The sequence below is a fragment of the Cygnus olor genome, chromosome 19 (assembly GCF_009769625.2).
Source record: "Cygnus olor isolate bCygOlo1 chromosome 19, bCygOlo1.pri.v2, whole genome shotgun sequence".
In the NCBI taxonomy this organism is placed as follows: domain Eukaryota; kingdom Metazoa; phylum Chordata; class Aves; order Anseriformes; family Anatidae; genus Cygnus; species Cygnus olor.
This window is the reverse complement of record NC_049187.1, coordinates 10,312,455-10,339,698: the sequence shown is the minus strand read 5'-3', so window position 1 is coordinate 10,339,698 and position 27,244 is coordinate 10,312,455. Positions and strand designations below refer to the sequence as shown.

General features: G+C 42.9%; 1 protein-coding gene across 7 annotated transcripts in view; it reads right to left on the bottom strand.

Annotated features, from left to right (window-relative positions):
* Positions 1 to 27,244, bottom strand: part of CRB2 (crumbs cell polarity complex component 2) — a 64,590-nt gene that overhangs the window by 36,250 nt on the left and 1,096 nt on the right. For 4 of the 7 annotated variants that reach the window (XM_040531299.1, XM_040531300.1, XM_040531301.1 and 1 more), the window contains exon 1: positions 250 to 414. The exons of 2 other annotated variants lie outside the window; for them this stretch is intronic. In XM_040531299.1, the coding sequence (XP_040387233.1) occupies positions 250 to 322 (73 nt within the window). In that variant the 5' untranslated portion in view covers positions 323 to 414. Of the gene's footprint in view, positions 1 to 249; positions 1,419 to 27,244 lie in introns of those variants that run through there. One more of the 7 variants, XM_040531298.1, reaches the window with a different exon arrangement.

The window sequence follows — 27,244 nt, the reverse complement described above, 5'->3', positions numbered from 1 at the left end:
AGTGAATAAATGCACTCACAAGTGCACAGGGGGAAGGACAAAAGGAGACAAGAAATAAATAGAGGGAAAAACTTATCTAGAATTAAATGTCTTTTATCTTCCTGACAAGAAGTTTTCAGGCTCCAAATCTAACCATGACAGTAGCATTTTGTTCAGTTACGTTTGCAATACAAGGGCAGATCACAGACCTGATCTAAAGTTACCGCATACTATCTGGGTAAGAATCAGGCACAGAAGACAAAAACTTACCCCAAAACAAGAGGAAAAGTGGCAGCAGGAGAGCAGCACTGCACACCCTGGATGTAGTTTCCTTTAATTCCATGACAAGTCTAAGAGCGGCTGCTCCAAAAGCCTCCAGGAGAACCGGCAGCTGCACGTCAGTGAGGAGCAGCTCTCCCTACATCACGGGCTTGGCGGCACTGTCTCCAGGAGAGGCACCCCCTCCATGCCGTCGGACCGGGGACTAGCACTAACGCCGTGGACAGAGTCCCCGTGCGCCCCGCACCGCTTCGCTCGCGTTCCCGGAGCACAGGGAAAACGCTGCCTGGATCGCCTGGAGCGAACTGCGGGGGCCCAGCTGCCGGCCCCACGGCACTGCGGCTGCGGGGCACCCCGGCACTGCGGGGGGAGTGACGGGGACGTGCACTGCTCGAGGCGGGAAGGAACAGGACCCCGTGTGCTTCCTCGGCTTTTGGCTTTCCTGAGCTCCCCCGACTTGAGGAAGAAAACGAACCTCGGATCTCCACGGCTGGGACAGGAGCCCAGCGCTGGGGTCACGGCTGGGGTGCGGGTGCTGCATCAGTCACCATCCACTGTTCCAGGTGAGGATCAACAAGGACCTTCCAGAAGAGGATGACTTGTCCAAAGAGAAGAGAAGCCGAAAGACACAAAAAGCTCACCACTAATTCCAAAGAGCAGAGGCATTGGTCCTTACTGCTGCCTCATGAGATCTGTGGACCCACGAAACACACAAACCCACGAGACGTACACGAACCCTCTTTTCCCGGTCACAGAGACCAACGGACACATCCGTGTAACACAAGCACCAGATCACGTCCCCACATTTACATGCATGTGCTTAGAGTTTTACAAGCGGAAAAAAATGTCAGTGTCCATTTTTTGGGGGGAGTACCTGGAAACAGACAGAGCTCATGCTCAGTTGTGACCTCCTAAGTACCTCAAATCCACATCACAATTGGATTAAATTAACCCTAGTGAGAATTACGTACACTGCCTCACCCCTCCAGTGACAACTAAAAATAGAAGGCAGGTAAGATGCCGTACGAGCTCCTAGCTTAAAAAAGCAACATGAAAGACAGCGAGGAGTTGGTGCAGACAGACCTACGCTGCAAATCTATTGCAGTGCTTCATCGGTTCTCTTCCTTTCCAAACTCTTAACAATATCTGTGCCAGACTTGGAAAGCAAGTGCAGAAATTGATGAAAAAATAGTTCCTGTTTTGGACAAGTTCCGTACTAAAACATGGGCTCTTTCCCACAGGTATCCTACTATTAAATACAGGTTACCAATACCACAAATAGGTCCCAGCTGCAAACTATTGAGGTAAAGAATTCAACAACCCCCAGAGCAAGCTCAGATTCATGCAAACCTTCACCAATTTTAACTTGAAAATGCAGGATAATGTGGAACAAAATAAACACGCTTCCAAGCTGGAGTCAGTGCTCCATATATTCTAAAGCTAAAACTAAAAGTAAAGGTAAAACTAGGGGTAAGTCTCTGGCAGGGTCTCATGTGACGTTTGCAGTGCACAAAGGTGTATGCGAAACTACAGCAGGGGTTCAGACAAAGCTGTGAGACTGCCTCGTGCTTTTGCCATTACTCCCATGTTTGTCCACTGTGAAATCTTTTATGGCAGGAAAAAAATAAAGGCAACCCCCCCCAAGAATCTGATGAAAGCAACAGAAATCCTGCACCGAGTAATTTACATTGGCCAGGCTGACGGGCCACGTGCCGGGAAATGGCTGCTTACCACCTTGTTTCTACCTTCAGCACAGAAGGCAGAACAACAACACATTCGGTGGGCATTTTCACCAGCGGAACACCACAATTTGGTAACAAATGCTTCGCCTCACTATCCTGCCTCAGAACACTCCACAGATGATGCATCATGTGTTATCAACCTTATCTGGACCACCCTGCCCCCACTGCCAGCTCTGGTGTCTCCACTCTGTTTTCTCAAGACCAGCCTCAGCATCGGTTTTCTTGCCAGCTACGGCAGCCATCTGGCAATCATTTCTCCCTCCTTAGATTCTCATTTTGCTGCCAGGGGATGTAACCAAGCGCTGACGTGCAGAATCTTTCTGCTCAGAATTTTTTGCCTCACCTGTGTGAATGATGCTGCCAACAACTTGCCTTGTCAAAGCAATACGTGCGAACCCACTGCATGGCTACATTGCAAGGAACACAGCTCTTCCTCCACCAAACACCTTCTCTAAGCTGAACACTGCAATCCCTCACAACTACCCACAGTAATTTCTGGTTCGTGTGTCTACCTGCAGGCCGTGCACTGTTCATACAACAGAGGCAGTGTAGTGACCTCCCACACAGAACAAAGTAGAGGCCTTCCCCCAGAGGCTAAGGTCTCACGTGCAGCTGCTGCTTTGGGGTCTGTGGCACCTCACACCCCTGACAGAGCCGCTGGCTCCTGAAGACCTGGTACCTGCTAGCTAGACTCAAAGAGCAAAACGGTTTAGCAGAGGCTGAACAAATAAAAAAGCCTGAGAGGAACATTCCTGGTGTGTCTCAGTACATTTCAGACAATGTTAACTGGTAGTACATCTAAGAGGTCTGCTGGGACTTAAGGCTCATTTAGCCCAAGCTACCAAAGCCTGCATAGGTCAAGACATCTGTTTCATTATCCTAAGTAAAATACCTTAATCCGGCGTCTACCTATGAGGATATTAGAATTTAATTTTTCAACATTCATGCTTGCAATTGTATGGGATTTTGCCAGCATAAATGGCAGACCACTTCTGTGCTGGGCCCTGGGGCATACAGAAACCAATGCAGGTATTAACCAGCTTAGTCCAATTAAAGGACTTTAACGCAACTCTGTTAAGGCCCTGATTTGTTAGGCTTGACTACATTTCCAAAGAAAGAGCACAATTGGGTGGATTTGTTATCTAAAGAATAAGCTCCAAGTCCTTAGTCATCCTTGCTAAAGCCTTCCCCATAGTGGCCGTGGTTTGTGCTACCTCTGCGCTGCTGCAGCCCAACGTCGGTATAATCTGCTCTTTAACATAGTATTAAAATTAGAGCCAAAGGACACAGCTGCTTTCGTCTGTGTAACACTCATTACGAGAGACTTAAGGACAGCGTAACAGCAAGGCTTCTATTCTCAGCAAGCAGGCAGGAAACTTTGCAAGCCGGAAATGCATGCCAGGAAAATGGGGCAGCAGCAGGCGAGCTGGATTAGGGGAAAAGGGAGAGAGAAGGTCTGGGGTACCCTGCAGAACCTTTCTGTTTTCTATGTTACCTCCTTTTTTGCACACTTTTCAGAAAACAATCCTACACATTTTTCTACAAACAGTTCACAATGAATCGCACAGCAAAGTACCTGAACAAAACAGTCTGCGCTTTCCACTCAAAGAACTATGCATGGTGGCATGGTTGCACTATTTTTCCTCACACTGGGTTTAAATAGTGCTAACATTACAGACTGGATACTAGAGATTACACGTGTGAGGTGACAGTCAGTACCACAGACAGAAGCTGGTAAGAATAGGGTCATTCACGCCTCCTGTCTATGCACATAGGGTACTCACTGCAGAGCCTCACCTTCCCTCCCTGCAGTTCTGGAACCTCACCATCAAACAAATATTCTACTTTTCTGAACTGAGCGATGCAATCTAACGGGACCAAAATCTTCTGATTTTTTTTCATCAGCTTCCTCCGAGTGTTATTAGGCACAACCCTCAGTGACTGCAGGCCTGGTACAAGGGAAGTTAAGCTAGTTAAACAAATTTCCAGTTCCATTCAAAACAATCGTTGGAAAAATCACTGCTTTGGTACACTCTTCTGCTCTCAATCACAGCTGAAAAGTGCCAGATATATTCAAAAAGACTTAAAGTTCTGGAATTTCAAGCCTACAGACCCACAGGCCAATTCTGCAAACAGAAGAGTTCGAAGACAGTTTGGTGATGTAATGCTTGAGGGTTCTCTGGGGCCCAATCTCTCAAAAATTGCTCTTTCTTGCAAATAACAATTACCCTTAAAATCCATGTCACTACTTTTCCATTTGGCCACTAGATGTCCCTTCTGCACTGCATGAATTCAAGCAAAGGCCACTATGTGAGAACAGGAGTTGAAAAGAAATTCCTGCACCACCAGCGCTGTCAACCCAGTGCCACCAGCCACAGCCACCAGGACCGTGCCAAGCAGCACACCGACCGCTCTGCGACCCACTGCAACACCCACACGCCAGACGAGCCAAGTTTTGTCTGCAAATCAAAACCTCGAAGTTGCTACTAAAAATTGGGAACAATCACACAAAATTTACACTCTCAAGACATATGGAAATATAGAAATATGGTCAGAGTTTCTGACCCGGTCTCCCTTTCCTGGCACACAATAATTGATTTCAGATAAAATTGCAGTGTTAAGGCAGAGGAGCAGGCCTGTAAAACAAAGGCAGAACAAACATGGGAATTTCATCGGAAATATCTGTGTGAATTAAGACTGAATATAGCACACAATTACACGTACGTGTGTGGTCTGCCTCCTCCCATACGTGCAGCCCTGAAAGCCTGGCCAGCAGGCGCCATCCTGTGGCAACAGACTCTCAGTCCTGCGATGCACCAGAGACCTGGCTCAAACACACAAAGGACTCCTGTCAGTCATACAGCACAGACAAGGAAGAAAGCCTCTGAAATCCTGCTTTAACTGAGAAACTGGGACAACACCAGGTCTTCTTAAGAGAAGTGACATCTTAAGCATAAGTTCTTCTAATCAGTATTACCACCCAGTTCTGGGAAGACTCCCATTTGTCTGCAGGCTACGGAAGGTCTGAGGTTAGGGTTTGAGGGGACAAAATGGAAGCAGACTTCCTGAAGCCTGGAATCACCTCCTCTGCCTTGCGATATCAGCCGCCTGTGCAGAGATCCCCATTACATGTTTCATTTCAGAAAAGAACAAATTGGAAGAACTGGAACAAGGATATCTAGTACACACATAATACTTTATAGCTTCCTCTCCAGCGCGCGAGGCCATTCACATTACATGCAGCCTCGGCCATCGTAAAGACGGAGCCAAGCTTCTGCCAAGTTATCTCCACGAGAAGTTACAGAAGTCAGGCTCTAGCCATGCACGTCTCCTTTGATCTATGTGAGACTCTGCTGGAGTGCTACAGGTCAAGTTGAAGCCCCTTTGATCCTCTTCCACTGCTTACAGCTGCATCAGTGGAGGTGAACCCCTTCCAGGAGGCCTCTCTTGGCAGATGGGGAGATGAGAACACTGAGCAGCTAAGAGGCAGCAGCTAACTGACTGAGACGGCTCTCAGGCAAGATATTCTGTAAGTAAAGTGCTAGAGCTGGAAGAAGCATGTGTCCAATATGTTGCCTGGATCCAAGAGGGTTTTGAAGTTGAGTATTACCAGGACTTTTTGCTGCTGTTTTTGTCAAAATGATCCAACATGTTTGTAAATGAAATGTCTCTTTTTTTTTTTTTTTTTTATCACGACTAGCACTGCCCAGAGAGAGCCTTTCGGGCCACGAGAGGGCAGTGCTGGGCAGTGTTCTGATCTGCCAGCCAAAAACCAGCTTGGGGAGGCACCCTTCTAAATCAGCAGTTTGTTGCAACTGTCTGCATTGCTGGCAACCCTGGAGTCCCAGTGCTCCCTAGGGGGCTCAGCAGGCTCCAGGGGAAGAGTTAAAGGCTCAGCCAGAAGCAGCGCAACCTGCAATCAGAGCCAAAGGAAAGGAGTGAGTAAGTAATCCCTGCAGCAGAGTCTGGGGGAAAGGAACCTTTTAATGCAAAATTTAGCACTTTGTGCAGGTCGAAGCAGGGGGTGGAAAAAAGGGAACTTTGGGAAAGCTCCCAGCTGGACCTGAAAAACAACTGCATCTAGCTGCACCGTGTGAGCATGCAGAGGTAGTGTGCTCTGAGGCAGCCTGGCCTCAAAGGCCTGTTGCACTGTATTTGACAAGTGTGCCACGGAAATTACACCTCTGAAAGCTGCATAAATCAGCAAGCACTGCCTCATTTTCCTTCCAGATGCAATCTCTGTGATCTCTCGCAGCCTTCATGCACACATTATGCTCTGTAATTGGGACTCCACAAAATGTGCATTCTTACCACAGTCGGTAGCAAGGAGCAGAACGGATGCAGACCACACATGTGCCAAATGTTGAGGAGTGAGTAATTTTCTCCAGGACGACAAAGATGTGGGGCTCTCTTTTGCACATTTGCATCTCAATAAACACTCCATTCAATATTCTCACTACCTCCTACTCTAATCCAGGTAACTAAAGAGACATGTCTGTCACCATGAAGACAAGGGACAACTACCAAGAGCCATTTTTCCACTCACAAGCTGGGGATGTTGCCCAGCTCTCTCAGTATCTCAGGCCTGCACACTCATGACTTTCTAGGCTATCAATATCATTATAACCACTGACTGAGCCACAGCGAGACAGAGCAGCAAACATCTCCTAAGTTACCTTCTATTTTAAGAACAGTTCATTAACTGGAGCTCCCATTTGAGTCAATTGTTTCTTCTTCTGAGACGTCCCAGAATAATGGCCTTACCTATACGGGGTGTGCAACAGTTGCTGCATCCACTATCACTTGGATAAGAGGGTCTGGAAGTCTTCCAAGGATTACTGCAGCATGCACTGGCATGTGGGCAGAGACATTTCATTTTGCTGAGATGCCATACCCTGTGATTTCCATCACCATCCATTTGTCAAATTGCTTAACAAATTTTAAGAATGACAAATACAGAGCTTTACACAACTGTTAACATGACAGCATTCAAGTGTGTTTTCATGATCCTCTAATGGTGCTGCATCCCAGTATCAATAACACTAATTTATTTTGTAATTAGAACCTGAAGAATTATCTTGTCATCACAGTGGCAACGATGCTTCCAGACCTCCTCTGTGCACATACATCTCTATTTAAGGAAAAAAAAATGTATCTAAGTCAGCAAAATTAACTTAATAAGGATATAAGCTTGCACTCCTGACTGTTCCCTTCTGCTATAGAAATGTTTTGATGATGACCAACTTGGCAGCACTGATGTCAGATCAAAACAATAAGGGGCGAGAGCCAATCCCCCATTTAATCCCTCAAATCCTTTTCTGAAAATATCTTTATTTTCTACTAGTTGCCTAACTGGACCAGAGATACAGGCAGGCTGAAGCTTTTAGGACTTCAGCACTTCTCTATCCCAAGAGAAGCTCCAGTTTGTTCCACTTCTCTTAGGGAGCATGGTTTGTGCCCATTTCCTACTCCATGCCTTACAACAAGAGGCAAACCAAGTCCCTGCCGAGGCTCTGCTAAAAGGTGACCTTGATCTGCTCAAAGGTGTTTGAATCCTTGGCTCTGGTAACTGGTGTGCTGGATGTGCACAGGAGTCCATCAGTATGTCTGAAACAAAAACTACTTCGTGGACTGTACAAAAGGAAAATGAAGCTTCAATAGCATGCTGAACTAAAACACAATCTATAATCCTGATTTATAATTAAGAAATACAACCGTGATGTAAACCAACCTTTAAGGACCCAGCACACTGCACTGCACGAACTCATTACTGCTTTCTTGCTGCACTGGGCGAGAGGAGGCGTGGTAGCTAAGTGAGGCTGTGCATTGCACCAGCTGTGCTGACAACACACCAAATCCGAGGGAATGCTGCAGTTCTGGGTGTCTGACCATGTGTTTTATTAAACGGAATGTTTCAAGTCGAGGGACTCTGTTGCTCATGCACCAACTGGAATCCAAGAGCCATCAGATCTGTGACTGCACTGTCAAAGGCTTCAGGCGTGGGAAGTGGAAGCAGCAGCAGAGTCTGAAGCAGAACAGTCCATCTACATATGAGCACTCAAAAACTTCCAGTAGAAAGTGACCTCAGCAGATGAAAGCAGACACACTGGGAACCATTTAAAACTCTTCCAACGTACTTCTGAACACAACCATAGGAACAGAGCCCTGGTAAATCCTTGTTAAAGCACAACGGGAGCTACATAAGGAGTATGATTGTTTCAGTAAGAGCAAGAACAAGCAGCAAGACGCCTCTGTTTGACAGGAGACATGCAAGGCTTCTTCCGAGGTTGTATATAAAATATTCAAGAGGATGGATCTAGAATCTTCCCAAGAACTACGGCAAGAAACATGGAAAGAATTCTAACACTTTAAATCAGATGTCTGATGCCAGTTCAGCCTTGCCATTCACCAATGATACATATCTCTGGAAAGAAACATGATAATTGACAGCTTATTGGAACACTATCCATTTTATCCCTGAGAAACTCCACTGCAACTAAGTCACCCCTATATTTATCACAGCAAGAATTAGCATCTTGTATTTTGAAAGATTTCCATGCCAAGGCCAGTTTGCCAGCATCATTTATTATGCCTGAATGCCTTATGAGACAGAAGTCACAAACATGACAATTTAATTCTCATTCGCTTTGGGAGCGGCTGAACGTACCAGCCTGGCTCTACTGTTTGGGCAAACGATGTATCTTTCTGCTTCCAATTCAGCCTTAGCCCCTCCTCTTTCTATTAAAGGACTTGACTTCAGAAAAATTTCCTTTCCTGTATCTGCAACCAGAAGGCAAGCCAAAGTTTATATGGCTGAGCTTCCCGTAATAGCAGAACGGTTACCGAAATTTCATTTCACTGCATGGTGTTTGGATCAATCTCTGGATCTTTAGCTTTGTACATTCAGTGAGTCACTGATGTTTGGTGAGGGCCCATCAATGCTTTCCAGAAAAAGCCTTTGGTTGAAGATGTAAACTCCATTTGATCCTAAGTCTTTTTTAATGCATGACTCTGAACCAAATGACCTTGCTTATTTCTGCTAGTCTCACTTCTGGAAGGTCAGTAGGGCAACCACTCTGGAGAAAATGGAATCTGAGAAGTAAGGATAAAATCTCCTCAGAGAAAAAGACGAAATCGCTGTCACTTGGAGTACAAGAGATTAAATGAAAATTTCTTCAGTTCTGGTTCCACCTCCCTTTGCAAAGCTTGTTAAAACACACTCCCTTTGCTTCTGAATTTTCTTTGATTCAGACCAGACAATGTAACATGGGGATTAATCACTACAGAGCACCTGGTATTTCTGAGATTTCTGAGATTTCATTTGGCTTAGAAAGGTAAAAAGACAACCTGCAATACTGTCAACTGTCAGGGCTGTTACATTTCCTCTTATAACCCGGGGAATACAGCTATTTCCCTGAAATCTTGAACGAGGTAATGATTACCTTGAGCTTTCCTTTGTCAGCCAGACTTAACCCAAAGTAGCCTTCAAGAATGCACGCTTACTTGTGAATGCAACCAACTTTCAGGAATAAGTGAATGACCAAAATGCACAGGAGAAAGCTAGGAATGTCAACACATTGTTTCTCTACCTTGGAACAGTTTCTTCTCATTCAGTAAGAGGCTACCTCCTATAAACATTAATTTAAAATTATGAATCCACTCCTGGCTATTAGGTACTTCAAAACTGCTACATACTTAACTCCAATTTCCTTGTTTATTTCCCCTCAGTCACTTAACCCTACTATAAATTTCTGTTAAAACCATAAAGCTGACACTTTGTATTCCCACCATCACAGGTCCCTTGGAGTTACCACTGAAGTCAAAACCAAGGTTCCTCCCCTTTCTATGACTTTAAAGCTCATAACCCTCCCCTCCATTAAATTAGCTGATTAGCTGATTCTGCCCAGCAGAGGACTTGGTCTCCTTTTTCTACTGCTTTGCAGAATTGGTACTTCAATTATCAGCACATCCTCATGGGCTGACAGAATCTCCCTGTTGGGTCAGAACAAGTACCTACGGTTTGGGAACCAGAAGAACTTACTGGGCAACGACACACAGGAATTGCCACAGCAGCAATAGATGTAATGCTTCCTCGCTCATTTATCCATCTTCAGCTGAAACTGAGCTTCTGAGAGCAAAAAAAGAAAGTCAAAACAAACTAAAGAGTGAAATGGAATCTGTCCTGTCAGTGACAACCAGCCAGATGTCAGGTGTCCAGCCCACAGAGCCTGACCAAGGACAAAGTGGTCATTCTCTATTAGCTGCGGTGGGATGTTGGGAATTTTGAGCAGATGTTAATAGGACGAGTACATCCTAGTTGTACAGTCTCAGAATGATAATGCCCGTGAATACCAAAAACATATTGATCTTCCGAAGTGCATAGTTAGAACATCTAATAGCTCTAGAGAGAGCAAGAGAAACACTCAAGGGAAAAAGAAAGAAAAAAAAGCTGCTTTAAGATTGGATGGTTTTATCTGTCAAATCTCTGGGGCACACAGGGTATTTAAAATGCTACTGCCCAGACACGCATTGAAGTGTGCCAAGAATGCACACTTAGTACATGAGAATCAAAGAATGAATTGACAGAACTGTGAGACTATAACAGGTTTAAAACATTTCTTCGAGGTATGTTAGAACCAGGAACAACCTAAAGATGAAATATAATCCTCACTGCACTGTCCTGGTGGAGCAGAACTGTGTGGGGAGAAAAAAAAAAAAAAAGAAGAACCAGTTATGCAGAGAATACAGATGCTGTTCAAAAGAAAATCAAAGGGAAATTCTTTCTATTTTAATAACCTCCTCTGTTATTAGTAATGCAGATCAGGACTTTGTTCTAAAAGGAAATCTAATTTCTAACCTACAGTTTCTTTTTCAAGTGCAAGACATTTGAAAGCTCTGTTTTTTAAACAAGGGCTATATAACTGGAAAACTTAATTCATTCTCCTAGCTTTGATATCTATTTAGCTCAGCATTATGCACACTGTCAGAAAGGAAATGCTGTCCTCCGCTCTGCACCAGAGGGCCAAACCATCCGACAGTGTAAGCTCACTGCTCCACGGTACTGATCCAGTTTGTTTTCTCCATCTCACAGAACAGAGCTCTCTGAAGAAGGGTGAGACTCCAGGGTGCCAGGACTGCAGATTACCAGCTTATTCAGAGGTGTTTTCCATTTCTATTAACGATACATCAAACTAAGCTGCACTAACAGAAAGATCACTGTAAAGCTGACTCTCAGCAGTGCCACCATAGGAGCATATCATAATTGTAAGAACTCCGGTCAATAGCATTATATATCCACTGAACCACTAAGGACATTAAGCAAACACTTTGAAGAGATGAGAAAAGATTCCAGTTGTCCTGAGCTTCCCACTCTCCGACCGCAAAACCACGCTCTCATATCAAATGGGGAATGAAACTCGAGGGACATTTTAATCCTGCACCCCTGCTCTAATTAATAATCCTACTTTATCAATATTTGATGCAGCTGTTATTGTGTCTCCTCTCACCATTGTACTTTTCATAGAATGCTCTGAATTATGCTGATCTGCAGCAGAGCAATAGCAATGCACTCCTTCCAGAAATCACGGCATCTCCTTTCCTGGCACAGCGCCTTTCCAGAACTCCTTGCTTCATGACTAGCCTATGAGATCGGCAGCTATAGCATAAGCAATCAGGTAATAATTTATGCAAAAAGATATACTGACGCACTCCTTAATGACACCTCTGCTTCCTGGCCTGCTACATCACCATTATATGGAAAAAATACATCATTTCCTGAAAACTGTACCAATGCATAGGTGCTGAGCACACCAGAGGACAGCCGTTGTGTATACTGGCATGGAGAACCACAATTAATAAGGTACAAGAGCAATGACAACAATAAAAGCTTACAGGGTTTTTTTCAAATTAAAGTGTTGAGGAGGGGTGGGGGGTGGACTACCCTGTGCTAAACATAACAGCGATGCCCATCCCTCACCACAGAACCTTCGTTCAGGTCACACAAACCTGTTTGATGAGTACATGAGGGGGCGCGCTGCGGTGGTCCTACTTCCACGCGGTCAGGAGGTGAGTGCTGCTGCCCGGCCGCTCGCCTTCACAGCTCCACGGGAGTGCTCCCTCTTGGCTCTGCAGGCCTAACTGCAGGTGCAGTATCTCCCCGAACAGATGTTGGTAACATGCTCGAGAATATTAACTCAGCCATTGAAAGTGCTTAAGCCGATGTGAATTGCTTCAGTAAAAGGCGGCTCAGGAACAATTACATACAACTACACGAGAAGTAAAACATTCCACAGCTCAGCTCTCATGCTTTAAAATGCAGAAGCCTCTTTGAAAAATAAAACACGTGCTCAAAATTCTCCATCAACGCAGAATCACTGGGATTAGTTCCTGCTGCTGAAGAACTGAGACAGCGGGAGAGGCAGTACAAACCCATGGATATAGAAAGGGCTTGTTCGGTATGTTCTTTGGTCTCACAATTTCTGCGTATTGTACCTTTCATCTACAAGGCATCTTATTTAAAATGAACAAGCAAAATAAATAAATAAATAAATAAATAAAAGTAAAACAAACATTTAAGAGAAGAATAACCTTCTAATAGAAGAGAAACACTTAGCTTGTGCACTTTTTTGGTGCTGCCCAGCTTGTTTCTCTACAGGACAACCATTCTCAAAGCAGAGGTAGGGCCCAAAGCATGGCAACCTACTGGAAGGTTCAGACTTCCCTGTTAGGCCACACATTTCTCCAGTCCCAGCCTTCTATTGCATTGTGCCATGTTGGTATCTAACACGCAAGTATCAATCCACGAAAAAATGCAAGGGAGCAGAGAAGCGGATCTTCATCCCAATAAAAGGCTGCGCGTTAGTGGCCTCCCTGCCTGAAGAGCAGTTACTATTTGTAGAAGAAAAACAGGAAAAAAGTACTTAGACATGCCCAACCGCCTGTCATTAGAGATTAATCATAGAAGTATGGCATTCCTCTTCCCTAGTTCCCTAACGCAGTATCAGCATAAAGACCACAATTTCATCTCCCAGTAGTGAGGGCAAAAAGGAAAGAAAGAAGTGGGGATGAAGGAAAAAGGAAACCAGTCACAAGCAGGTTCGGGACTCCACATACAGAACGTATTTTGTGCGTGCGTGCATGTGTGTGTGCATGCATGTGTATCCCCAGCCAGTTCTGTCCAGAGGGTGCACAAACCTGTAACTTCACCACCTGGAAGAGAGCCCCCCCAGATGCCAAGAACAGACAGGATTTCTTGGACTGACATTCAGCACAGAGCCCAGAGGAGATTGAATTTCTGTGGAGGGCAAGGGCAAGGGCTGGAGTGCACAGAAATCACATCAAAAAGTTTGTGCAGCTTTAGCTTGTGGAACATAACGGCAGAGATATTAAAACAGGAAGATTAAAAGAAAAGTAACAAAGAAATGTTGAGGTGTTCACAGGACAAGGGGTAGAAGTCCAAGTACCAGAAAAAGCCTGCTAGTTACTGAAGAGCCTTCTACACTTACCATCTGACTCAAAGGCCAGAGAAGTAATTAAAGATCCCTTGCAATTACAGCAGGCTTTGGTTCAGGCCCACAGAGACTACGCTGCCAGGAAGCTCAATCCTTCCACATCTCAGTAGATCATGACAAACATTAGACTGCCAAAGGTTGTAAAAATAACTGAGAGACAGAGCAAGGCCTGAATAAGCCTTGTTCAATGCATTAAAACTACCAAATAATGTAAACTTTGTGGGAACTTTTAATCTCATCTGTTCTGTCTCTAAAGAGAAGAAAAGACATGGTTGCATTTATTTTTTTCACAGTAATTATACAAGCACAGTACAGCAAACAGATGGAGGTGTCATAAGCAAAGTGTGAAAAAGGAAAGGAAAAAAAAAAAAGAAAAAAGTGAGAGTCCCACTGCTGGAGATTATCATGCTGTGAAGTCTTGCTTGCAGTGATCTGTCAGGAAAATGGCTCAGCTCCCCCAGGTCGGGACAAGCAATAGGATAAGCCGAAGTCCTTAACCTCGGAGGAAAGATGCCCCGGGATGGACTGGTTCACCACTCCAGAAAGCGGGGCACGGCACAGCACGGCACAGCACGGCATGGCACAGCAAAGGGCAGGCCGGGCCAACGGCCAGCCAGCCAAAAAAACCAACAACATGGAAAGCACGGAAGTGAAAACCTCCTCTAAGTGGAAGGAACTAAATAACTGATGTTATCAACACATAATGGAAAAGCCTTAATGATAACCATGTGGACTATAAAGACTATGGATCTCCACCACAAAATACAGACACAAGTTTTAACTGAGCATTACAAATTTTGAGGGACACACTGGTTTATCTATGAAAAACATGACAAGATGCTACAATTTAGTCTGTTTGCAGGATGTCCTTTGCTAACGCCACTGTAAATGGTCACTTGTTCAACTAAAGAACACTTCTGCCATGCAGTATAAAAGGACATTAATTTTTCAATTCTGCTTTTGAATTATGTTTCAGGTATTGATTTTACCTCCTGCTCAACATAACTGATGTTTTCTTCATAGTTACAGCCTAATCTTCTGGTGCTCGGAGCAGAGAGAAGCAGCTTTTGCCACATCTTCATCAAGTGTCTGAACAGTTTTTTGTTTGTTTGTTTAAACAGAATGTTCTCTGAACAGATCTTCCCAACGCTAGTCGACCCCCAGTCCCAGCAGCCAAAACAAACCAAAATATTTGGCAATACTGAATTGTTCAAAGAAACAAGGCTTTTTTCTGTTCATAGGTGTCTGAGTGGGTTGTGAAAGCAGAGACATTAGTCACTCAAAATAGTCTGTATCCAATCACTTTGCTTGATGGTGATTAAATATAGAAAATGTTACTTGTCCAATGTTTGAAACAGAAAGGCCCAGGGCACCTAAAAATGCTTTCCTTAAAGTGCCCTGTTCCCAGCCCAGCCCACTGAGTCCTGTAACGGGAGCCAGTCACAAACCTCTGCTCCAAAGGGAAGAGAACCAGAACAGAAAGGAAGTGAGGAAGTTCAAGAGGCAGGACTCTTCGTTCCTCTTCATCTTGTATGTAAGCCACTCTTCATTGCAGACCGCTATGAGACAACAGATGTTACACACTCTTCTACTACCTAGATGCTGTTCCTAGGAGGGGTGCTAGTCTAAGTGGTTCAGTACAGAGTTCTTTACCGTTTCTGCAAGATCTTTACACTCCAAGTGGAAAAAAAGTTAGGGCTTTTTCCTAGCTTTGAAAATGCTATACTTTGGATGGTCCCCACTTCTTCAACATTCGACAGGAAAAGGCAAAGCAAAGCACAGACACGGCAAGCACCATCACTGTCTTACCAAGTAATTTAAATACACACGAGTAAGTGTTGCCTTACAGTCCTTTAATTATGCACTGCATCTGAATTATGTATTGAACAGAGGGCACACAGGAATTCTGGTGGAAAAAAACATCCCTGTGCAGCAATGCCTCCTCACCCACGGTAAGACAGGAACGTGCCCTACTACGGGTTTGCTCTGGCTGACCGGGGTGCTGCCATTCCCAGGGACAGTCTACATACCTGTTCTCGCTGCAAGAAATTGACTGCAGCCCTCTCAGAAGAAAACACTTACATTGCTGGTGAGCAAAAACCTCCTCCTATATCCCGCTGTACTCTTATTTAGCCCAAATTCTGTTCAAGAATAACATAACATGTAAGCACTTTACACCTATAAGCCTGCAAGGCCTAACCTGTTCACCATGCTAACAGCCTCTCTACTGTAGATGCAAACTGTTTAAATACAGAATATACATCATGCTTTTCACATCAGACAGTGGTTTTACAGCGTATGCCAAACCCCAGAACCGTTCAGATTATTTTGGTACTTGATCTAATCAGTAGTTTTACTATTCTGTTGAAAAGCATGACTGCTCTTGCTATTCTAATTCAATATTTACATCTCTGCCATTTTCTGTGAAGGACAGAAATGAATCAGCTCTCATAACGTTCATATAATCTAGTTCTACTGTCACATGGAAACAAAAGTCTTTTTTTCTTTCCCAGTGTTTTCATGTTAGCATTACACACACAGTGGTGATAACACCTACATTAATCACTGTATCAAGTTCTGCCTAGAATGAATCTGTAAGGACCGTATACATACACAAATGATCCATTTAGCATAAGGACTCCCATCTCTGTTCTATCCTTAATCCCATCCCCTTCTTTCCATTTCTTCTATTTTTCATTTTAAACATATAGTTGTAAGATTTACGTAAATTAAGACTGTTTACAGAAGCGGTAGTAGATAAATGATTAACCCTCAGAGACAGTTTTACAGGTTGATCTCTCCTCGTCCATTTCAACAGTCAGACATCAGCCAGAAGCATTCTCCCCACCCTGCTGCCTCTCTAGATTAGGCCTGTACCTTGCGCTGGGCAAAATACCAAACACTGCTCCCCCAAAACAAGTTTGAAGCAGAAAACAGCAGCTGTCAGCTTCAGACACGGAGTCAGACATGCAGGCTGGTCTTTGTTTTGTGCTGAGAAAAAATTCTGAAACTTCAGGTCTACTTTTGCTTAAAGAATCTGCTTTTGTATTCTCCTTAGCTCGATGACCTTCTTCCCTTGAAACCATGGCAGTGCCGGCAGGCTGAGCAGCGCAGCCCTGCTGCCAGACCTCCTCTGGCTGGGGCCAATGCTGGGCAGTGATAGCCAGCAGCCACTTGGTGGCAGAGGTTAGATACCATCATCACGTTCCTGGTTCCCAAGAACGCATCGTGCATGCTTATTCTCTGCTCAAGGTGACTCTCAAGCTAATTTCTTGCCGCCGCATTAATTACTATCCATATTTATAGACAAATTAAAGATTCAAACAAACATTTATTCAATTTATCACTTCGAGTTGTAGTAGAATAAACCGTATTAGCTCGGGGGTTCGTGATAATTTAACGCATCCATTTTCTGCCTCCTCTCTGTGGCAGCACGTCTCACATGAGTGAAAACATCAAACAGCAGCAGCTATCTTTGTAAAAGAAAGAGCATAAGAAGTTCTGAACCACCAAACTGTTTGCTGCGAGTCACAATGAACAGAAAATGGATTTCCTGCAGTTATGAAATTAAGCTTGTTCCGCACCCTCCTCCAAAAACATCGTGTCTAATCTTTAAGTCTTTAGCAGATAATTCAATTACTACTTTACTGAGAGCAACTGTAAGCACGGTGTGTGTTCCTAACTGTGACTTCTTGCACAGCGTGAATAAACAATATTCTCCAGCCAGACGCTGCTGCCTGCTTCACGAGACCTAGCTTATCATTCCACTTCCGAGGAAGCTGCATATTTTATTATACACATGCTGGAAAAGTTTTTGATTCTACGGCCACAACCTTCTTTCCCCTGAGAGGAGCAACCCCATGACTTCAGTGGCTTTGCCCAACACGGGAGGAAGGGAGCGGGCCAAGGGACCTACCTGAATTTACATGACATTTCCCTTTCTGCATCTGTGTTTTCCCCTTTTTGTTTCAGAATCTTTTTGAAACCATCACAACACTGTGAAACTCACAAATGCACACAGCAATAACTATCCACCTGATCTATAAGTGAAGGGTAACAGCCAACTTCACGTCTGCAGGACTTTACAGACGGACCAAGCTGACCACCGAGCTGAGTTTATGCCTAACCTTGGCCACAGGACTTTCTGCTCCCTTTACTCCTCTCTACCCCAGTCTTCCACTCCACAATAATTCCAATGGCAGTCAGAGACAGTTACACACACGGTTCCAGAACATCCCTGCTGACATGCTGCAAGCCAGAACGCTTCCAACTGGACAGTATTTAGTGGAGTAGGATTAAGAAAAAGGCTCTTTAAGGCCAAGTCACTTTTGTCAACTGTTTTTTTTTTCTTCTGACAGGAATCTTTGTACAGATTGTACAAGCTGAAGTTCAGGACAGAGTTTATAAACCACAGGCATTTAACCTCAGAAATAAATAACTCAGCCTCCTGAATAATGATAACTTCACCTAACCATAGCTGTTACTGTTTGTTTAGTCCACACAAACAAACTCTGATCTAGAAACACTGACATAATTAAAGATCATCTCAGTATAAACCATTTCATAAAACTTTAATTAAACTTCATCTAGCTGACTTACCAGGTTAGCCAAGCTGGCTCTGTGTATACCAGCTGCACTTCATCAAATAGGAGTGCTCTATTTACAAAGTATGCATTAATCCAAATATTCGGGGCCTCTTCTGACACACTAAATGATCGCTGAGAAAGGGAGCATGAAAACATCAAGATGTTTTGATACTGGTAACTTTCAGGCTCTAGAATAATTATTGCTGCTACTGAAGATGTGTTAGCTTTCCATTAACAAATAAATATGAGTTAAAATTCAGAGCAGACTAACTGTGTACACATAAGAGAGAAACCAACTATTCTGCATAATTTGCAAATTCACAACAGGAGTAGTTACTGCAGGGATCAAACATGCTATCTACCAAACTTCCATTAATTCAAAACGATGTCACTTGGAATATTATTTTTACATCCATTACATTAGTATCTTCCAAATCTAAGTCACAGCTGTCAAAATGGTGAAATCTCCATTTGCCTCTTCTTTCAGCATAGGTGGGGAGTTGGCATAACTGGTGTCCCTGTATTATACCTAGCCCTACTTAGAATTGAGTTTTCCAACCCATACGTCAACACCTCTCTCCAGAAACACCTATCTCCCACTCAACCAAAGAGCTTTTCCAGTCTCTGCTACACCCCTCATAAGATCCCTTATAACACAGCACACTTTCATTCTGCCCTGAGTATTCCAGGCTCACAGAGCAGTTTGGACTATTTCCCTTCCTCAAACCTTGTGGATTCTTCTGCCTTTCATGTACTTAAGCACTGATGTTTCACTAATGCATCTTTTGATTTGCATTTCTCCCATGTTTTTGCTAGACCAGACACATGCAGCATGCTATGCAGCTTTAAAAAAAGCATGTAAATCTCCTTAGAATGGCTCAACAGCATAACAGACCATATGTGGCCCTGGTACACGGGCCATGCTCATTGTACTGCTACCTGCTGAGCACAGCCGCCAGCGTTCAGAGCAGTATAAAAAGGGCATTACTGTAACAGTGACAAAGACAGTGAGCACTACTTGTACAGCATCTAAATGAGCCATAAAGGCTGGCATTTGGAGACTGACAGTTCAGGTATTTTGTTTTTTAACCAAATTTCTATCACCATTCAAACAATAAAATGCCTGAATGAATCAGAGTTATTCCTGAGGAAGCAGTCTATGATTTCAAGCCCTTTTGCAGAAAGCACACCTGGGTGCCTCTGAAGACCAGCATGATGACAAGCCTTCTGCACAGAAAACTGGAGAAGATCAAACTGTACTTGTTTAGAAATCATTCTACCTTTACAGGATTTGAACTATACTTAGACTGCTGATGCCCTGTTAGAATGGAGACAGAAGCAGAGTTACAGAGAGAACAGGACAGCTTTCAGGGGAGGGCATCACTCACAAACCGAAGAAACAGGTCACAACGGGCAAACTGCTGGTACTGGTTCTTTCCAAGTTTTAGACTACTGCAGGATTATATTTATTTGTAGGATCTTCGATTATATTTATAAATAAATATTTATAATATATATATATATTTAAAAAAACAGCCCGTGTTATGTACTTCTACTCTTTCCCTTTAAATTTTCCACAGGACGTTGGTTTTTTTAGCTGCCAATTCTGTGACCTTGCTGGAAGTCACCAAGCCAGAGATCAATTAGTGAGTACAGAATAGAGAAGCAGCATTGACTGCATTCTGCCTGTCCCTTGGGAAGAACAGCTATGCTTCAGGGTAAAAGCAGCACAAACCTGGAAGATTGTTATCCAGTGGGAGTGCTGATACTCAGGCTGGTTACTAACTGCAGGATGCAAAATGGAGGACGGAAAGGATACAGGAAAATCTCCTCTTTCCTTTGTCTTCCCCGTTTACAATTTTCCAGTAATTTAAAAATGGTGTAATTTTACATACAGCGAATCCTTGTTACACTAAATATCTACAACAAATAACACCATGCTGGTTTCAAGCTATGAGTGTTTGTTAGTGCCCCATAGGAAATTATCCTTTAAAAGTATTTTCTGCTTTTCACACATCTCACTTAATCACTTAGCAAACTTGTGAGAAGTTAGCCTGTAAAGATTAATTGTGAATATGCAAAAAGAAATTAAAAGAAACCTTTACTGAACCTCAGAAAAGTTTTCCTGGGTTTTATTAGCAAAGGAAGAGTAACATTATCAGTAACATCTAAGCATGATTGAAATTGCTAAGAAGATTCAACTGTGGACTGTCCTATAGCTGTATTCCCAGTATTACATGAACTCCAGCTCTTTAGTATTTAAATCAGTACATAAATATTTCACATAGAACTTAGCTTGCAATAAGCCACTTGTCTTGTTACTACAATGTTACAGCAGTCTGTCAGCTTGCCTTAATTTGCAGGCAACTATCACGCAATTTGTGTGATCCACTGTTCTGTGCAGCCCCTCAGAAGGAACCTGAGAGATCAATAGCCCTTAAATAAGTAATCAGAAGAGCTAAAATCATTTAGGTTATCAAATAGCAAGTGTGATGAATAAAAAGTCATAGCTCATGAACATCTGTGTACAATACGATTTTCACATTCATTTGTTGAGTTAGATGATAGGAAGGCTGCACACCGAAGCGTAAGAGGCAGAACTGCTAAACAGTATCCAGAATAGGAAAAAAACAGGATAACGACACATACCTACATCAAAGCTACTTGGTACGTTAATTGGAGAAAAAAAAGAAACAAGATATAACAAAAGCCTTCATCCTCCCACTCTATTGGAAGACAATCTGAAATTGAGGACTTGGAATCTTCTAATCACAGAATGGGTTGGGTTGGAAGGGACCTTTAAAGCCCATCTGGTTCCACCTCCCGCCAGCCCAGGCCGCCCCCAGCCCCATCCAGCCTGGCCGTGAGCCCTGCCCGGGACGGGGCACCCCCAGCTCCTCGGGGCAAATCTGAGCCATGGAGCAAAGACAACACGCAGCATGAGGCACTTCTACACTCACAGATGTGCTGCACTAACAATGAGAAAATGAATGTAAAATACACTCTAGTGAAAATACAGCAGCATAGCTGCTTTGATGTCTCAGGTTTGATCTATTTTACAGCACCTACCCTACTCCAGCACATTACCCTGTCATCCCTAGAGGAGGTACCTGCCCCACTGCCTTACCCCCTTACAGAGACGGCTTGTCTGACTTTAAAATCCTTTACTGTCTTCCCTCAAGGAGGCCTCCAACCTGCAGTTTCTTCAGCCTCAGCAGGGAAATTGGTCTTCTACATTTTTAAACATTTCATTCACTTATTTCCACATCCTTACACAGTAACTCCACCTTCCACATCTGTACAGGCTCCCACTTCCTCAAAATGGCTTAGGAGAAGAAAAAGTTTCCTTCCCATATCTGGTTGGAAGACTCTAAATTACAGCTGATTAGTCTGCTGAGACTAATGACTTAACCTGACCACTTCAGGCTTGCATTTGGGCAGGTAAACCCTGGGAGCTTCTTTCCTGCTGTGTGATCGTCATGGGGGTATCTGCTCTACCAAACGCTTTGGGCTGCCCCGAGGATCATCTTTACAGACTGGGCTCAACTTTCCCTTAACGGGGAAATCTGATACACTTCAAAATTGACTGTCAGCATTTCAACCTACATAACTCATATGACGCAGACACACAAATCTTTCTGCTGCTCCAGCAGCACACACAACTCGTTCGCTAGTAAAGGCTTACTGAAAGCTCCAGCTACTGCATACTCTACGTCTAGACAACATCTTGGCATATCAGTCAAAGTTTACGAAATTTTGAGGTACACACCTAATGTCTGGAAGATGACCCGTATCTGTTGCAGATCTCTCTCCGTTTATCATTTTATATGACAATACCAGGTAGTTAAGCAGCAGCATTCCAGGTAAATATTCTCAAATATTGACAGGCTGCTTCTAGTTTATACAACACAAAGAACACATTACAATACCATGAAAAAGGTAAAACATTACAAAGTATGTCTTCTCCTGTGATTCTGGATAGAGGGAGATACATATATATATATGTGTGTATATATATATATATATATCGGTACTCATTTGTCAGATCTAGGTTTTGGTGTACAGGACCACACCTGTTTGCTCCGGAAGTTCCACTACTCAAAGATGAATAAACATCAGAAACTGCTCTGTCCCCATGCTGAGCTCCTGGATTTGGATAGCACTGCATTCAGGAAATACTCACACCAGCTTCAACAAGGCCAGGATTTTATGCCAAGGGTACAGCCTGTGAACATTTTCCAAATGCTATTGAATTCTTGTTGTAGTCTCACAAATTTTTTAATGATGTTGTAAAACTACTGCATTATAACCGCAGTTCTCATTACAGCAAGACTTTTAGAGCAGACTTCTGAGCGTGGTTCAAAGCTTTTTATTTTTGTCTGACTACTCTTATTCCTAAGAATTCTCCACTTTCTGTTGATGAAAATGAATCTTGGAAAAAGCTTTTTTCTTCTGCTTTGTTTTTTATTATGACTGTATTGCCAGCTGCACTCACACAACTCTGACTCCAGCTCTATGCTTCAGGGTCATTGATGGACACTCAGCTATTGCTTTCATCAAAAAATACAGACTGCTATAGACAAAAACAGATATGGGGAGAAGAAAACTTGCAGTCACAAAACAAAGGAGAAAAAAAAAAGCAGCACTGAAAACAAAAACCTTTTGTACCAGAAACAGATTGAAAACGGAAAGAAAATTAGCATTTAAGAATGAAAAAGCCTATTCACTGTTGACGTTACATACAACACCCGCGGAGATGGAAGCAGGGTTTATTTTTGATAGCAATACAAACATTAAAGATAAGCCACAAGCATTTAGAAAAATATGGGCGTAGTAGAAAGGCTCATGTGATGATAGATATTTTGCTTTTAATCTTGACCTGGAAAACCTCTTATGTGACAGGGTCTCTTTACAGGGGAGGCACAGTCCTGCCCGGTTACTCTGACTTAGTGATAAAAAGGCCACCCAAGTCGTTGCTACTTTGGGATGATGGCAGGTTTTCTGTCCTAAACTTCAAAGATAAAGGAAAACAAAAACAAAAATAATGCAATATATCAAACTAGGGACCTGCACTAAACTCCTGTCTTCCTTCCTCTTGTCCAATCACATTCTTCCCTGAAGGTCATTACCCTGACAACTGTATAACCTTTTCTCTAGAAAGACACAAATTTTCCTCCACATGTACATGAAAATATTTATCTGCACACATGACAGGTGAAAGCACTTCCTTTCACGATAAAAGACAAATGTTAGAAGTCAGATCATATATTAACACCCCATTTCCCAACACAGAGATGTTAAGGATCAGGAGACTTCAGATGACCACTTAGGGCCTCACCTTTATCAGAAATTTCAATTAAATGCTCATTTAAGGATGGCAATACTGTTTGTTTCCAGCACTTCCTACTACATAAGGCATGCTCTGCTGCTCAGATCAACGCTCCTGTGTGGTGTGGCGCTGTGGCTCTGGAAGTGGCAGCAGGAGACACCGCTTGGAGGACACTTGTGAGCTTGGCCACTCCTCCCGTGGCCTGCCCTCTGTTTTCCCCTCAAGGTCCACAGTTGTTGTATGAGTGATGTCAAACACCAGTAACTACTGCTGCTTCTCGCTTGCCTCTCAGTAGGGGCTGACATCATACCATCAGCCAGAATTTGCTAAGTTCTACCAACTTGCAGAAACACTTTGAGACAAGAATTAAAATTACTTCTTTTTTTTTTTTACCTATGTTCACACGTGACCACATATGCAAGTGATAAGCAATATTGCAACAGTCCTTCCAAAGAGTTCTCTTTCCCCTCTTCGGGGACACTACAGGTATTTCAAGAAAAGTATTAAGTTAACTACATAGTCTTAATTTCTCAAGAAACACTCCTGGAATACCTGCCACAACAAAATAACCTCAGCAGAAAACATGTCTGCATATGCACACTCAGTTTTAAAGCCAGCTGTTCACTGCTCTGCGTTTTGTCATGACCACCAGTGGAAAAGTTGGAATTACACGTTCAGCAGCTGCCAGGGGGCGGTGAGGACACAAGGGGACTGAAGGCAGCACAGCCCACCGAACCAGATAGATGTCGGGATGCCCAAGACTAGCTACACCGTGCTGCATCCTAAACAGCATCTATAAAGACAAGATTAAAGCACTTTTGGTTCCAAACGGTTCAGGAAGCTGCTGATGTGCAGGTTCACTACAGACAACTTCACCTGGGCTGGTTCTAGCCAAACAAAGGAGTAAGGAATGCAGTGATGGGGCCAGACCAAAGGGACTGACATGCCGAGTGCTGGTACAGCGCACAGAAATTCACTTGCTAATAGGAGGAGGAACACTGCAGCACAACACTCTGCATAGCTAAGACATCAAACAAAAACGTGGAGTCGGAAGATTAACAGGTAGAGTAGCACAGACTGGAATATGCACTTTTTTTTTTTTAACCTAGACCTTTGTTGTTTTTAATAATTGATACAAAATAGCAAATGACTCACTAATTGCACTTCTAAATTGTAACCCAACCTGGAATCAATCACACATGGCATAGCTTCTGTTCTTATTTGAAGCTAAATCCACCTCAGTGCATGCAGTAGTCTCTAATAATTGCATTAGTCATAACCTGAAAGTGTTTCCCACTTACTTGGTTCCAGTTCTGCTTGCTTTTCAGGCTGGTCCTCATCCCTATCGCTAAAAAGATCTCTGAAATGTTACCCCACAGAGCCTGCTCTGGGACCTGAAGAGCACTGTGGCACATTTCACTGTATGATTTCTCCCCTCAGTGTCTAATTTTCCTCCAGTACAATTTTATCTCCTTTGCTTCCAGTCCAAAGTCAAACAACTATCGTTCAGGATTGCACAAGATACTAGCGAGTAACCTGTCAAACTCCTAGTAATGACTTAGGTACACAAAGAACTGCCAGATTCACACGTACCGTCATTTGTTTTGCAGCACAGATTTGAGATTTTTAAGTACCCTCTACCCCAAAAGTCATCTGTTCGATTCTCTCCCTTCTTCTGAGATGTTGATTTTTCCCTTCCCGCACTCCAGACCACTCCCACAAACTGACTACACAGGTATTGAGCTTTTGATTTTAGCGCAGATTTGCACAAATATTGGTTTTAATATCTGCACAGTTGCCCTACAAAGATAGGGACTTTTTTTACATGTTTACCTTTCAAGACTACAGCTTCAATCCACTCTCCATCTACTTTATGCTGCTTAAATTATAACCCTTTAACCTTCACCTTCTGCTCTTTTTTTTTTCCTGTAGAAGCCAGATGACATCATGACTTTCCACTTTGTTTCCTGTATCCTTTGGCATTCTACTTCCCTTTGTTACTTTTCTCCTTACAACCAAATACACAAGATGTAACAATTGCTCTAGACGTTGTTTTACATTATATGGAATTGTTTCTGACTTCATTCTTATCATTAAAGATGAGTTGCTTTGTCAAACTTCAAGATTTTCTTCAAAATACTTTGCATTTGCAAATCATCATCTTAACTTATCACCCTTCTAAATCCAAGTCTCCTGTGTGGAAAGTATTCAAACACTGCCAAACTTCAAAGCATGCAAACGGTCACATTAAATGTCATTACTCCCACTGAAATTAAAGTTAAGCACATGAAATTATTTGGCTTTATAGATTAAAAAAATGTAAAGTCATACAAGTTCATTTTCAAATTCTTTTTGTTGTTATTTTTTAGTTCTTAGAAACTTAAAAAACTAATTTCACATATATAGGTTTTTTTCATGAAGATTTCTAAAATATATGCCTCAAACAGTTTTTTTTTTTCCAATTCAAAGTCTGTCCTCAGATACTTTTGCACAAATCCCATTAACTTTGGTACATATGTCTAAAGGCAGAATTTGAAACCTGAAAAGAACTGGGTCACTGGACAATGGCAAGTCTCAAAGAGAGATTTCTTTTCTGTGTTATAACAAGAGAATGCCTCTTCCCTCAGGCATACTATGTGAACATGCCCATTTGTCTGTAAACAATACCAGACACTTGAAAATTGATAGGTTACATTTCATCCCTGCTCACATAGGATTTTTCCCTTTACTATAGCTAATAGCCATTTAGTCTTCAATGTAGCATTTGTAGCTGATGCTAGATCATCCAAATACACCGTCCCATGGGGCTGCCTCACAGGATCTCAGTGCCTGGTTCATTCCAAGCTTAAAACCAGTAACTATCAACACCGCCTTGCAATGAGTTCCTCTGTTTTTCTGTCTTTTGTTTGGTTGGTTTCGGTCCCCATGAGCACGGTTGGTCATATATACCAACCCCTATTTTTTATTTAATACTGGTAATAATATGCCTTTATCAGATATACAGAATGCAACATAACCACATATGAGATCTGCAAGCTGTAAAATCAGTCTTGGCATGGATATTTTTACAAGCTAATTCTATATTAAATGTCTCAGGGACATAAATAGAAAAGTTCAGTCACTTACTCCGTGTGCTCTGCATTAACACCTCAGATCTGTATGTTGTTCTGTATAACTGGTTATATTCCATTATATACTTGTCACAGTACAAAATCTACACAGCACTTCAAGTCAGACCATCCTCAGCTAGCCTGACCATTGAGGTGAAAGAAGAAATCGCTGTGCAGTACTCAGAAACAGATTGTGAGTTTCCTTTCCATACTCACTTTTCCTAGAAAGTTCAGGCTTGCAGGAATCATCTAAATCATCAGTGTCCTTCCAGAAAAAAAATCCATGTTACATACTAATGACATATACTTTGTATTTTCAAAGATAGTGTCACCCTTTGGATTTGCTTCTGCTCACAACCATGTTCCCAGTTAGAGGACAGTCTTCTGTAGTGAGAACAAAGCTTGGAATACTAACCCAGACTACGTGACTTGGGCGTGTTACCTCTGGGAAAGTGCTTCACCTAATTTTTTGTCTCTGTGTCTCTACAGCCTTTGTGATTCCCTCAGTTGTTTAGGGGATGCTGGGAAAATTCAAGAATACCAGATAATGTTCTGGCATCCCCTTGACACCACAGCCTTGCAAAGAAGCCTACAAACTATCAGCAGTTCAGTTTGAACAAGCTAGGCCTCCCACTACATGTAAAGTTATTCATGCACGTGTGTTTTCTACTTCCACTGCAAACTGCTCTTTGGAATGAACGTTACTGCT